Source organism: Nestor notabilis, unplaced genomic scaffold (genome assembly GCF_000696875.1).
Source record: "Nestor notabilis isolate BGI_N333 unplaced genomic scaffold, ASM69687v1 scaffold1198, whole genome shotgun sequence".
Lineage (NCBI taxonomy): Eukaryota > Metazoa > Chordata > Aves > Psittaciformes > Psittacidae > Nestor > Nestor notabilis.
In genome coordinates, this window is record NW_009938533.1 from 3,535 (window position 1) to 17,220 (window position 13,686).

Below are 13,686 nucleotides of genomic sequence, written 5' to 3' on the forward strand. Positions count from 1 at the left end.
ACAATTTCTCTCTGGGAGATGTGGCTACAGCACCTAGGTTAACGTGTTCCTTCCCTGCTGGAGAATGAGACTTTGAGGCAGGGCAAAGTTCGGGCAGTTTTAATGAAAAACAATTTTTTTCTTCCTGTAAACTAAACAGATTTGCCTTTTTTTCTTCCTCTTTTTAAAAGCAGGTTATTAACCTTTAAGCAGATGGATATACAATAATCTTCTCATGGGCAAGGAAGGGAACAGCCACGCAAGGTGCACCTACTTAGGGCCAGCTGGAGCCCACATGTAAAGGTGTTGCATTTAATCTGAGACAAACAAGTGTTTATTATTTGTGAAAGGATCTTCCACTTTCTCTTGCTTTTCAGTTCGTAACTTACTCATGGGGCAAAGACAGATGCTCCAAGTTAGTGATCTGCTCCTCTTGCTGTGGCCTTGCCGAATTCCTGGATCTCATTTTACGGTCCTTTCTGCTCCAAGCCTTTTCCCCTGCCTGTTTGGATGAAGTGTGGCAAAGGGGGTATTGTTCCCCAAGGCACCCAGCAGCATCTGTGCCCAGCACCCAGCTGAGACCTGGCCCTCCCTTTGAAGGAAAGGTTTCACAAAAGGAGGACCTGTAAGCTTTCAAACAGGCAGAGCAGCAGGTGAGAAACTGTGTTTTCCTTGGGTATATTGAGTTACAGGCAGAGAGAGCTGGGCTGGTTCAGCCTGGAGAAGAAAAGGCTCTGGGGAGACCTTAGAGCAGCTCCCAGTGCCTGAAGGGGCTACAGGAAAGCTGGAGAGGGACTATGGACAAGGAATGTAGGGACAGAAGAAGGGGAATGGCTTTAACCTGCCAGAGGGGAGATTGAGATTAGATATTAGGAAGAAATTCCTCACTATGAGGGTAGTGGAACACTGGCACAAGGTGCCCAGAGAAGCTGTGGCTGCCCCATCCCTGGCAGTGTTCAAGGCCAGGGTGGACACAGGGGCTTGGAGCAACCTGATCTAGTGGAAGGTGTCCCTGCCCGTGGCAGGGGGTTGGAACTGGATGAGCTTTAAGGTCCCTTCTAACACAAACCAGTCTGGGATTCTATGATCCGTACATGCAGAAGGGAACACAGAGCCTTTGGCCTGGAAAAACTCAAGGTATCTTTCTAAGCAACTATGGGCTTATCTACTGTATGAGCATGAGATGTTCCCACTGGGCAGGTGGATATCCTGCACTTTTCAGCCAGTCCCAAGCTTTGACTTGTAGTTTTACAGGTTCCCATTGCTGCACAGAACAGGGTAGGGGACAGAAGAGAGAAGTTTCACCTTTAAAAGCAAGAGCAACCACGTCTCATAATCACACATAGAAAACCTCACTCAGGTCAGTATAACCAAAATTCTTGGCCAAGCAATCCAGCTTTCACCTTTTTCCAGTCCTCCATCAATTAAAATGTAGGTTAAAAACCCAACAGATGTCACTTAATAATTGAGCTGGTAGTTTCTTTTTCTTACAACTCAGTAGAAATACAACTTGGATTATTTCTCTTTACAGACACCCAGTTCTCCCATTGCCCATCTTCCCCCCCTGCATACAGTCTGGTAGCAAGCACTGATTCAAGTCTGCAGACCTAATGAAACCATGACCAAGTTGCCTTGATCTCAGCCCACAGCCACTGCAGAGCTGTCCTGCTTGTCTGGAGCCAAGCAAACAGGCATTTTAAATGAGGAAAGGAAACGTGAAGGGGAATTACTGGATCCTTTTCCAGACAAATGAAGACAGCAAACAGGCAACCTTGCAGGGAGAACCTTTGAGCTACCCTGTTTCCAGTCGGAAAACTCCCTGTGTGCTGCTAGCTCCATGCCGCTCCAGTTAATTGCCTCAATTGTCGCTGTTATCCTTTAATGGGAAACATAACTCGCTTTCAAAGCAACCACAAGAAGCTGCAGACAGGGGAATCCTGAAGATCAGCAGAGGTGGGACTTCACTACAGCCGTTTCCATCAGGCTGAAATTACACAGAGTGCACCAGGAATGTCACTAAATGGCTTCAAGCCAGGGCAGGCTTGACTCAATGTCAAGGCTAACAGTCCTCTACCTTGGTACTGAGCTACCCAAAACTGCAAACAAACACTTCAGACAAAAGTGTGGCCATTCTGCTAAAACACAGGCTTGGGTACTGGTGTTAATCCTGGTTTTAACCCATGCAACTCCTAAGGCTTTGGGTATATGACAGTCTCTCCCCATTTCCTTATCTGCAGTTGCAGGTTGATCATACCCAAGCAGAAGGAACATAAAGCTCAATAGACTGTGCATCATAAAAACAACTTACACCATCCTACATGCTCTCCCAACAGTACAAGATGCAACTGAAGAATGAAGATACAACTCAACAGCAAAGCACAATCTAACTGAATTTTCTGCTAAGCAAATGCCATCTCTGTCTACATACCAATGACAGCAAGAGGTTTGAAGTGACTACCTGCTCATGGGATAACCTTAGATCTTACAGAAAGATGTAAATAATACTGTGCTCAGAGTTTTCTGGCAGGTTTTGACAGAAAGTATTGCTTCTGGCCTAAAAATTAAAAGACAATATAGGTGGAATAGGCATCTTCCCAATCCTTCAGGACCAGACTGTAGTTAGCAACTGGACCAATTGGATGCTTATCTTTTAGCATGTATTTAATCAAACACAACTTTGCAGAATACGTTGTTTAAACATGCAAGTCTTTAAGAAGAATGATAGAAAAATTCATACTCACTCTGTCTGATCTCTGGCCATGGGATTTAAAATCCATCTTCTCATCAGCACCGTCAGTTTCAGTTTGTCTTTCCTGTATCGTACCGTAGCCCTGTTACGACAGCAGCTTCCATGGAAAAGGGGTTGGCAGAAGATTTATGCACCACCAAGTAACCATTTTCCTGGTCAAAAGGAGCTCTACTTTGAGAAGCACCCAGAGTACCAGCCAATTGTTACAGAGGGTGTTTATCCAAACCTTAAAGGTACTTTAACATTAAAATTGCCCACCTAATTCCAGTTTCATGTGTCTCAGTATGGCAATTTTCCAGAGTGCTCAACACTCACCAATACAGCCTAAAAGCAAAATGAGCCTGAAGTGCTGAGCATCTCCTAGATCCCACCTCTCAATTATTTTGCTGTGTCTCCAAGACCCTGGAGTTTAAAAGGCCCTTGAACTGCTAATTGACAGGGATAAACTGCTTGCTGCAGTAAGGCATATTTGAACCGCACCAGCGGAAGCATGATGGATGGCAGGAGGTTCAGGAGTAGGAGCTGGAGATGGCAGGAGAGAGTAATTCAGAACATTACAGCTTGAATTGGCATGTCCTGTAATGAGATAGTGGAGCTGTGAGGAAGGAAAGAGTCAACACATAGTAGGGACGAGTTGGTGATGCTAAAAATGTCTCCTTAAGACACCCCATGACTGGCAGGGCAAGTACTGGGGCACATCACTCCATCACACCCATTGCTATGCACAAGCAGCATGCTCCAGCACTGCAGCACTTCTGGAAACAAAGAGCTGCCACCACACTGGATTCCACAACCTCCATGGCTCCACCAAAGCTCTTCTCTCAAAAGCACCATTCTTTAACATTTGCTGTCTCTCTTCACAAGAAGAGAAAGGATCTGTTCCCTATTTCTCCAAGATAAATGCTACTGTCAAACCTTGGCAGAAAATTAGAGTAACAACTACTCTCCTCAAAAAGGTGACTGGGATGAATTCGTGCAGAGCCAACTTCTACTTCAAAGACAACCATCCAACTCCAGTTATGGGAAAGACAAAACACTGACAGATCTTTATAAAGTACATTGTGGATATTTGAGTTTAACACGGATTTATGTAGCAAAATAGCCTGTCGCTGCAATTCTCCCTTCTACATGCATCCACGTTTCCTTGTGCTGCTCCAGAAGGGAAACACAATGAACACTCCATGGATTTACTTTTTAATATACCAATATTAACCTTTTTTTTTGATAACATACATACAATCAAAAGTTAAAAATGATCTTAATTTAAAGATTGACAACAAACCCCTTTGAAATCAGACACACAGGTACATCTTACCTTCACATTTTCCATCAGGAACATCACAATCATAAATGGAGGGGTGAAGCAGACCATTTTACATTGGATTTTTTACAGTTAATAGCCCATTTTCTCCACGGCACAAACCAGAGACAAATTACCAGCTAAATGAGATGCAACTGTAAAATGCCAAAGGATAATACATGACTGTTAGGGGTCACTGGGCATTTTGTGGATGCTTTGGGATGCAGGCACAAGGACCTGTTGCCTTTCTACTGACCTGAGACCGTAAATCACTTCAGGAGGGCTGATTGGGCTGTCCCCACTTAAAAACATTCCACCAAGTATTTCAAATCCTCTGTGTGTCTTTTAACACTGTGCAAAACTGGCTCACTGAGAAAGAACGAGGAAATCACAGCAGCTTCACTGCTCTGGGTAAGGAAGATGTTGTAACTCGGTTAAACTGCTTTGGCCTGCCAAGCTGAGATCAGCCCCAAAAGAACAGCCAAAACTGAAGTGACTACTGCACTGTCACAATGACCCTTTCAAAACAAACTACTCAAGGGAAATATGCAGGTACCTCCTGATGCTCAAGCACCATGACATAAATCAATGGGAAGATTCAGAAAGAAAGTTCATGTCACTGAACCTGAGAGGCTGTAAAGGAGAAACAGCAAGCGACAAACCTCCTTCTCTCCTGTGACACCCACTGTGCAGACAGCAGTTGTTATCACTGCAACAGCTATCCTAGCTCCCCAATAGCCCCTCCCACAGCAACTCAGGAATGAAACAAAGACTGCAGGGAAGAACATTTACTAGTAATTAAATGTTCCCAGAGAATCGGACGATACAGTTTACAGGCACATCCCAGGGGAGTTATGAAGTGAAGCATCCCCTCAGAGCTATTGTTCCAATATGATTTTCATTCACAGCACATCCACTGCATTGGGCAATAAGATAAGTCTTAGTGGGGGTGAGACAAATAGGAGCAGATGTTTCCTGTTTCTAGCCTGACTTTCATTTGGTTTCTGTCATTGCTGCATATCCAGCTTAGGAGAGGGGGTGAACCGTGATGCCTAACACTTGTCCTATTGTTTGGGGTTTGGCAAAATCTGAGGAATAAGGTTGCTTGCAGTGAAACAGAAAAACAGCCCATCAAGTAGGATTGTCTCTGTAACTGGCAGTAATGGAGGTTTCAAAAGACAGTGAAATCACCCGTATCTGGTAACAAACACATTATCAGTGGTGATGGAAAAGAGACTGTTTTCTCACCCCAACTTGGGATCCTCTTTAATACTGCAGAGCAAAAGTAACAGTCCAGGCAATTTTATTTCTAATTTTGTTGCATTTAGTTTTCTAACTCAGGTTAATTTCAGCACTGAGAAACAATTCCAGTGCTTTATGTTTCAGTGGCAGCCTGTTGTTCCTTAAATTACCAGAAGACTGAATGGCAATTCACAGGAGTTTGAAAGCGTGCATTAATAGTGTCTTGTACCTACACACATCCCTCCACATGGAAGCTGTAACTGGGAAATTCTGTACGTTTAAGTGTTTTACAAATCAATACTACAACACACTGCTTGCTGAAGAGGATTCAGATGTGAAAAACTTACTTCGTAACTGTTCTTATCTATGGCTGTGACATAAAACTGTAACTTGACCACTGTTTTGAAGATGAAAATACAAAAATATAGAAAGACTGAAAGACACATTCTTTTTCTGTGTAACACAACTAGTTTTGACAGAGAGTCACAGTCTCTTGCACAGATGCAGCAGAGAACCTGAGATTTATGCAGGAAGAAGAGGTGCAGCAATTGGGGTTCTCTTTCTGCAGGTCTCTGCTCTGAAGGAAACCATTCTCCCAGCTGCTGTGTGTCTCAATTTGCACCACAGTAATTTATGAAACACAAAATGCTTTGCCCTTTAAGCCACGTGACAACACACAGCTTTTCCTTGCTGATGTTGTAAAAAGATAAATGTTTGTCTCACTATGCAGAAGAATGATTGTTACACAGTTACGCCAACAATTAAGCTCAAAAGACAGAGGCCCAACGACCACACAGGCAAGAAGCTCCTCTGAAAAGAGAGCAGCTTACGCTGCAGACAGTTGCTTTGAGTGGATGCTACAAACCAGAGAGCTGCAGTACATTTGATAGAAGAGGTCAGTGATGCCAGTCACAGAGCGAGATTCTGTTTGATTCTTCCAGACGCATACAGCCTCCTTTGGAGGAAAGTGCATGTGGGGCATTTCTGGGAGGAACCATGAACAGATTCAATCCTCTGTGATCAAAAGAGAAGCAGTTTTTCAGCTTTCCATTACATCTCTGTGCAGTGAAAAAGGAAGACAATATACCAGAACACAACATTCATTCCCATCTCCCTCAGATGGAACCCACTCTCTAGCGATTCTTTTCTTCAGGGCCATATATTCCTTTTTATTCCTTTTTAGCACCTTTTCAGCTGTCGTTTTCATCACTCGGGTTTGTCTCACAGCTGCTTTTACAAGCTGCCAATATTGGGAAAGCTCTTCAGTTTCTCAGGAAAGTCATCTTTGTACAGGACAGGGTCAGCACGGTGCTCCACCACTTTGAGAGGCATGGTCCCAAAGACAGAGGCAAACTTGTTGATGCATTCGGATCTGGTGAAAGGGAAAATAAGTGTCATTAAGAACCCCAACAACTGGGCTGGCTACCAGCTCCCACACCAACATAACTGGTAGAAACCTTCCCTTTTGTGCTTGGAAGTATTTCAGCCGTGCTGGCTACTAATAACTAAAAAGAGAGCCTCACTGCAGAGAGAACTGAGAAGAAGCTGGTGTTCTTTGATTTATCCATTTAATCACAGAGACGAGCAAGGGGATGCTGGCAGCAGCACATGTGCACATGGAGGTCAAAGCTTCCCTTCTCCCTCCCCCTAGAATTCCAGTCATTCTTAAAGCAATGTACATGCTGTAAACCAGAACAGATTAACTGCCAACATGTCTCTTAAAGGGCCACTGTTGGGTCAGTTTGGCTCATAACGAAGGTTTTGCAAAACCCAAGCCTTTGTGAAAACAGAGTTCTAACCAAATGCCTGGGGTTTTTCAAGCTTCTTCAGAAGCTCTATCTTTTTCCACAAATACGAACATGTATGGTCAGCACTGATTGTACTCTAACTTAAAAGAGAAGCTGAATTAAAACTATAAAATGAAACCAATCAGTTTATTTTCCTTGTCTAAATAAAAAGACCCGGAACAGTAAGGCACAGCAGCACAAAAAAGATGGGACCACTGATGACTCTTTCAGTTTTAATAATCTCAGGTGTCAGTAATGCTGTGGAAGGGAAGAGCCATGTGCTTCAAAAATCAAGCACGCAGATGTTTAACCTGACATTGCTCCTTTAACTCTTTCACTGAAAGGCACAGTACCTGTGGAAGCAAGGCAGGGAAAAACAGCTTCACCTCCCCGCAGCGAGCACTCTGCAAACATCAGCTGTGTACTTTATAAACCAGCTTTTAAGAACTTGAGAGACCAAGAACCATGACAACAGTCCCCAACACGTAACATCAGCCGGCTACAAGAAAACAGGTCACATTTCTTTTGCCATTCAAAAGAGAAAACACAAAGTGAATGAGTATTTCGACTCAGCCACAGAGGCTGACGTGCTGCAGGCGGTCCCAGAGCACAGGTCTCTTGCTCTCCAACCACTGCACCCTCTCCCGACCCCTTCGAAGGGTGAGGGGGTCACTGTGGCTCCAGGATAATTTTCCTCAACAGACCCGGTCAATCACACCAACCGAGTGTGACAGTTTTGTGATGGGGACTGCTCAGCACTGCCCCAAATACTCTTTTGAAGTAGATGGGACAGCAAGACTGGTTTTCAAAATCAATTCCTCAGCGTCTGAGCCATCCCATGGCTCCCTGCTTAACTGGAGTAAATGACTGGAAAATGCAAAGTCCAGGTTGTTAAAGTGCTACAACTCTACGAAGCTGTTTCAAGCTACAGTGGTCACATTTCAGGCCATTTTCTGGCCTGAGAGAAGTGTCAGAAAACTAACTCATACAGCATGATACTTGAATGAAGTATCTCTACAGGTAAACACAGATATTTAGAATCACAGAATGGTTTGGGTTGGAAAGGACCTTAAGATCATCTAGTTCCAATCCCCCATGCCGTGGGCAGGGACACCTCACACTAGACCATGTCACCCAAGACTCCATCCGACCTGGCCTTGAACACCGCGAGGGATGGGGCAGCCACAGCTTCTCTGGGCAACCCATTCCAGTGCCTCAGCACCCTCACTGTAAAAAACTTCTTCTTTATATCTAACCTAAACTTCCCTTGTTTAAGTTTGAACCCGTTACCCCTTGTCCTAACTTTCTCCAGTGTTCTCATCCCCTCATACTTCTTCCTACCTCCAGATTCTAATCTTTGGGCTAGGAAACAAATCAAAAGGAATTCAGAGTGTAAGAGGAAACTGTGTGCAGTGGAAAGCAACCTCTAGCCCAGCTCAAGCACTATTTGCTCCTGGGTAGCACAGATCTGAAACAGCAAAGGAGCCATCAGTCAGGACTTAAGTGAAGAGACTCAAGTTCTATGTCTCCAATAACAAGGTGAACCACGGGGAGAGTGAGCTTTGGGCACAGGAACCATGGGGACAGACAGGTTACAGTAACACGGACAGCAGGAACTGAGTGTTTTCTCCAGGAACACCAAGCAGTTTCTGTTGCCTCCACAAGATGACCAAGATGAGATACCTTAAACACATCTGATTTTCAGGTAAGGTCAAGACTTCCAAATCATCTGTTATTTCTGATAAACATGGCTAAATGTTATCCAAGTTGTGTGTACTGGAGAAATCTCATGGCAGGAAGACCACAGACTTCACAGGCGAGGAGGTAGATGCACTGAGTGATGTTCATGTGAGGAGTTTGCACAGCTGCTGGCCCTCACTGGTGTCTGGAATACAAGAATACTTCCAGTCTACTGGGTCAAATCCTGCCTCTGACAGTAATGACTGAAAGACATTGTAATGTAACAGCTGCTTGGTGGCCAGTGTGAAATGAATTCGTTATCTCAGCCTGCTGCCTGCCAGGCAGGTGGCCACATCAGATCAGCCATCGTCACAATCCAAACTAAGCAGCACCCTCAGAGCAAAAGAGAAGACTAAATGGATAGCGGAGACAAAAGCGACCTCTTCCCTCCAAAAGTTATACTCCCACATCAAAGATGAGGTCTGACGAGGAAGTATCAAGATGGAATCCTATAGGGGTTGGACTAGCTGACCTTTGAAGGTCCCTTCCAACCCAAACTGTTCTATGATTATGTGATACAGTCAAACTTATTCTGGTGGCAAGACCATTCCAGCAGACCATTAGTGGCAAGACCATGCAAGACCAGTACAGTGCATCTTCAGCCACCAAGAAACCAATTCATTGTTAAAGAAGTGAAGAAATGGAAAACCCCGTATCACTCTGGCTGAATTAGAGCAGCTAATCCTCAAGAAATATCAAACTCAAAGATCAGAAACAGGCTTTTTTAGATGAAAGAAATGTCACAGAAAAGCCACAAAATATGTTTGAAGGGAAGTCACCTCTTTCCAAAAATTTCATCTCTTGGCACTGAACTAAATCACTTGAATTCCAAAACCTTTGCCACTTTTGGACAATGTATGTCCCTCTTCATCAGGGACTGTAGTGACAGAACAAGGGGGAATGGCTTTAAACTGACAGAGGGAGATTTAGGTTAGACATTAGGAAGAAATTCTTCCCTGTGTGGGTGCTGAGGCATCCAAGGCTGTCCAAGGAAGTTGTGAATGCCCCATCCCTGGCAGCGTTCAAGGCACGGGGTGTTGAACCACCCTGCTCTGGTGGAGGGTGCCCCTGCCTGTGGCAGGGGGTTGGAACTGGATGAGCTTTAATGTCCCTTCCAACCCAATCCAACTGGGATTCTATAAACCAGAAAGGGTATCTAGAACATTAAACATTCAAAGCTAGGTAGTCAAGAGAATGTAACATGTCATCTTCATATGGAGGGAAGGTGTTTTTCTTGGCTGTGTCAAAAGTTTTGCAAATTCATACTAACAGAGGCATGTTTTCTTCCAAGCATTATTTGGGTTTTTCCCTTGCCCTGCTGACACCATGCAGTTGTGCTCAACAAGGAATTAAGACTGTGTGAACTCAGAACTCGAGAGCCCTGTTGCCCCTGGCAGATTGGGTAAACTTCATGTCCGTTAAGGACTCTCTTAATCAGTCTCCTCTCCCTTATAACCCAAAGATTTTTTGGCAGGGTAACTCTGCACCTGCAGCCTTTGGCCAACTGTTACCTGGTCTGTTTGCCTCTGAAGGGAATGGCTTCCTATTTTGACTCTAATAAACACATGTCCTAAAGAAGACGCTGCTGTTAATGTGACTGCAGAAGCAGCTCAGCCCTTTGTTGTACTTACTGTAGAGGCAGTAGCCCTCTAGGCTGCATTTTATAGAGTCTCCCTTTTTTGAGAGCCAGATGCAATGATGCTAAAGGCAGAAAACTTGCTGCTAAACAGCACCTGTAAATACAGGGATTATGAGATCTTCCTACAGCTTCATCTGTGACCTGATGGAAAGGCTAACCTAGGGCAAGAAGCGGGTTCTTGGTTCAAAGCTTTCTTTAGTTAATGTATTTTAATGATGGAGCTTGATAACCCTGGGGACTGAAGTCTTTCATTTATATCACAGAAATTACACAGCAGGAAGAACAGCAGTGTTGGCTTTCCCATGAGTTGCTGTAAAAATATTTCAGTACTGGTCAAAAGATCCCCTCTTAATACTGAAGACAAGAGTTCAACTGTGCCATCTTTGTCTCCACTGAAAGTATCAAAAGGCCCAACAGAACTTACAGTTACATGTCCCTCCTGATCAGATCTCCACAAATGACTTCTCAAACATTTTACACTTACAAAACAATCATCAGGCAGTTGCTGGGCATCTCTCTGCTATTTCTGAACCAGAAATGTAACACTAAATGTTGTGCATGCCCATGACAACCCTGCTAAACTCCCTGGATATCTGGGCAAACGATCAGCTCAGACTACCTGCTCCTTATTTGTGAATGCTAAAAAACAAGGAGTCAGGCACATTGGGAAGTTGTAAGTGGAGCTGATAATGGCTCTGTGCCTGATTGATAGCCCAGGTATTGTTCTTGGTACCCAAGACTGTAAAGTTATCTGTATAAAGTTATTATTCTTTGATAATATGACAAGGATTCCCTGATGCCATAAGAGCCTTACTGCTCTAGGAGAATTACTATCATTTATTACCCACTTAAAATGAATAGCTAGCTTAGAAGATTCAAAGTAAGAAACCCTTTCACTCCCTTATATTGCATGTAAACAACAACAACACAGGCTGAGAAGGTATTTATTGGGTGTAGCATGTTTCAGTGTATTAACAATCTTCAAAATGGAGCCTGAATACACCCAAACTGTGTATCCCCTATCTCAGTATGTCCTCCCCTTTGGCTGGGCAAATAAAAGTACGTGGATTCGCAGTCAATCTAACATTTCCCACAACCCAGTTATCTCTACTGTTGGAAACTACAGAGAAGCAAAGCAACAGTTTCAACATGTTCTCAATAAACTGCCCATGATACTTTACTCTGAGGATACAAGAATTGCTATGGACATGGAAACATGACCTTTACCCTGCATCATAATGCACTGCGGAGCAAAAAGCACTTTTTCATCTTCTGTTTTCACAGAGTTTACCTTAATGACAACCTAGTTCATGATCAAAATTCCTATGTCCTGTTGTAATGATACTAGTATGATCATAGGAAAGCTTATCTGGCTTCAGGTAGCAATTCTGCACTGGCATCCTGTAAAGCCAGTGCAGAATTGCTACACAGGACAACCTCTTGTGCTTCCCCTTCAGCTCACTTTTAAGACCTTCAAAGCCTCCAGACCCTTCCTTAAGAAGTTTTCTGCAGAGCATTTTTTACCATCTTAGTGGGGTATGTTTTACTTCTGACTGGCATACTCCCTTTTTTAACCCAGCCTTATTACACAACCAATCTAAATACTCTGGCACTAACTTTGGTGGTTATGGTTTTCAATACTTGTCAAGATCCTTTGTTAATAATCAATCAGCCAAACTATGTATGTGTTTGTGTGTGTTGTAGCACGTATGTTTACACATCAGACAATGTGTATGCACTCTTCTTGTAAATAAGCCCCAAACTACTCACCAGTTCTGCATTAGTTCACTGCATGTATTACAATACACAAATATCATTCACATTAGTAAAGGCCAGTAAATGGATACAACACTTTAAATTTGCTGACTGCTGCAGAGGACAGAAAAAAAGCTCACTGTTCAGATGATAACTGGTAAGATAACCATGTTTTGTGCCTCAGTGCAAATCTGAAATGGCCTCTTTTAAATGCAGGTCAGGTATTTTTTATTCTGTCACCTCTTCTGGTGGTCTTTTCCAGCACTATGGCTACCCAGCTTACCTACCCCATCAATTGTATGGCTGCAAATTATTCTTCCCAAAGTTTGAAGGAGAGATGCAACTGCACAAGAAACCCAATGTGAAGTGCCTTTGTCAGTCCTAGATCTCAGGTTAGTTCCACCTAGTAACTAGCATGGCAGGAGGGTTGGAGCTGGATGAGCTTTAAGGTCCCTTCCAACCCAAACCATTCTATGATTATCAGATAGTCCTTTTCAAACATGGGTGTTGAACAGCTTTGTAGAAGTGAAGAAACTTTCCCTTATTCTACACATTGAGAAGCCACCAAGGCAGAGGGATGGTTAGTGTCTTGGTCAATGTTAGGAAGCCATTTTATTGCCAACTAGAGACTGCAATTCTTATAGTTACCAACTTACATTATTCCACTCTCAACATTCACTGCCTTACCAAATACACACTTCACTTCAAAATTAAACTCTCACAAAAATATACCAATGCTGGGATTGTCAAAAAATGTGACATGCAATTGTGCAGGCAAATGCCCTTCGTTAGTGGAAGCAAAGTGCTTCACAACCTTTGGAGGAAAGATAACATGCAAACATCAATGCAAATAACATTATGAATAATTTATACCCTTGTTTCTCTTTGGTAAGCTAGCAACTGCCTGGTTCAAAAAGAAACTAGATCTCATACTCATTACAGTTGATGTGCCACAGTAAAACAGAAATGTGGTATTATTGAAAGTACTGCCAAGAACCTGAATTTCATGTGTCCTATACGCTTTACAGCAAAGCTGCTAGAAACTGCCCTTCTACAGTCCTTTCTTGTAGCAGTCCACTTCTCAGTGTCACATCATCCATTGTAGGAATCACTTTTGCTGTTCATATCCATGCGAGATTCTTTCAAAATGAGCAATTTACAGCAATACACTCAGTGAGCATTTTTGATCCTAATTTAACAACACACAGGATAAGATTCTAGAGATCAGAACAAGGCAATCAAGAGGAATAAAGGGTGGTCACTCACCTTTCCACCATGTGTGTCTGGTCCAGTGATAACCCATCAATTGCCGTGCACTCCGGACATTTGAACTTCTTCCGTGGGGTCACCTGCAGAAAGGCACGCCAGATATCATCAAATAGCAACAGAAGGGACATTAATCTCCTTGCTCAGAGAGCAGTGCAATACCTCTGAACATGCCTGCAGTGTAAGCTGAGCTGGCTCAAAAAGGGGGGGGGGGGGGAAAAAAGAGGAA

The 13,686-nt window shown here is 43.4% G+C and overlaps 1 protein-coding gene across 1 annotated transcript in view; it reads right to left on the reverse strand.

The window, feature by feature from the left end:
• Window positions 1-6,183: 6,183 nt before the first annotated feature.
• EXT2 (exostosin glycosyltransferase 2) overlaps window positions 6,184-13,686 on the reverse strand; it is a 74,142-nt gene continuing 66,639 nt past the window's right edge. The window contains exons 12-13 of the mRNA XM_010019352.1: window positions 13,458-13,540; window positions 6,184-6,642 (exon numbers count right to left, since the gene is read on the reverse strand). Coding sequence (XP_010017654.1) covers window positions 6,504-6,642; window positions 13,458-13,540 — 222 coding nt within the window. The 3' untranslated portion in view covers window positions 6,184-6,503. The remainder of the gene's footprint in view (window positions 6,643-13,457; window positions 13,541-13,686) is intronic.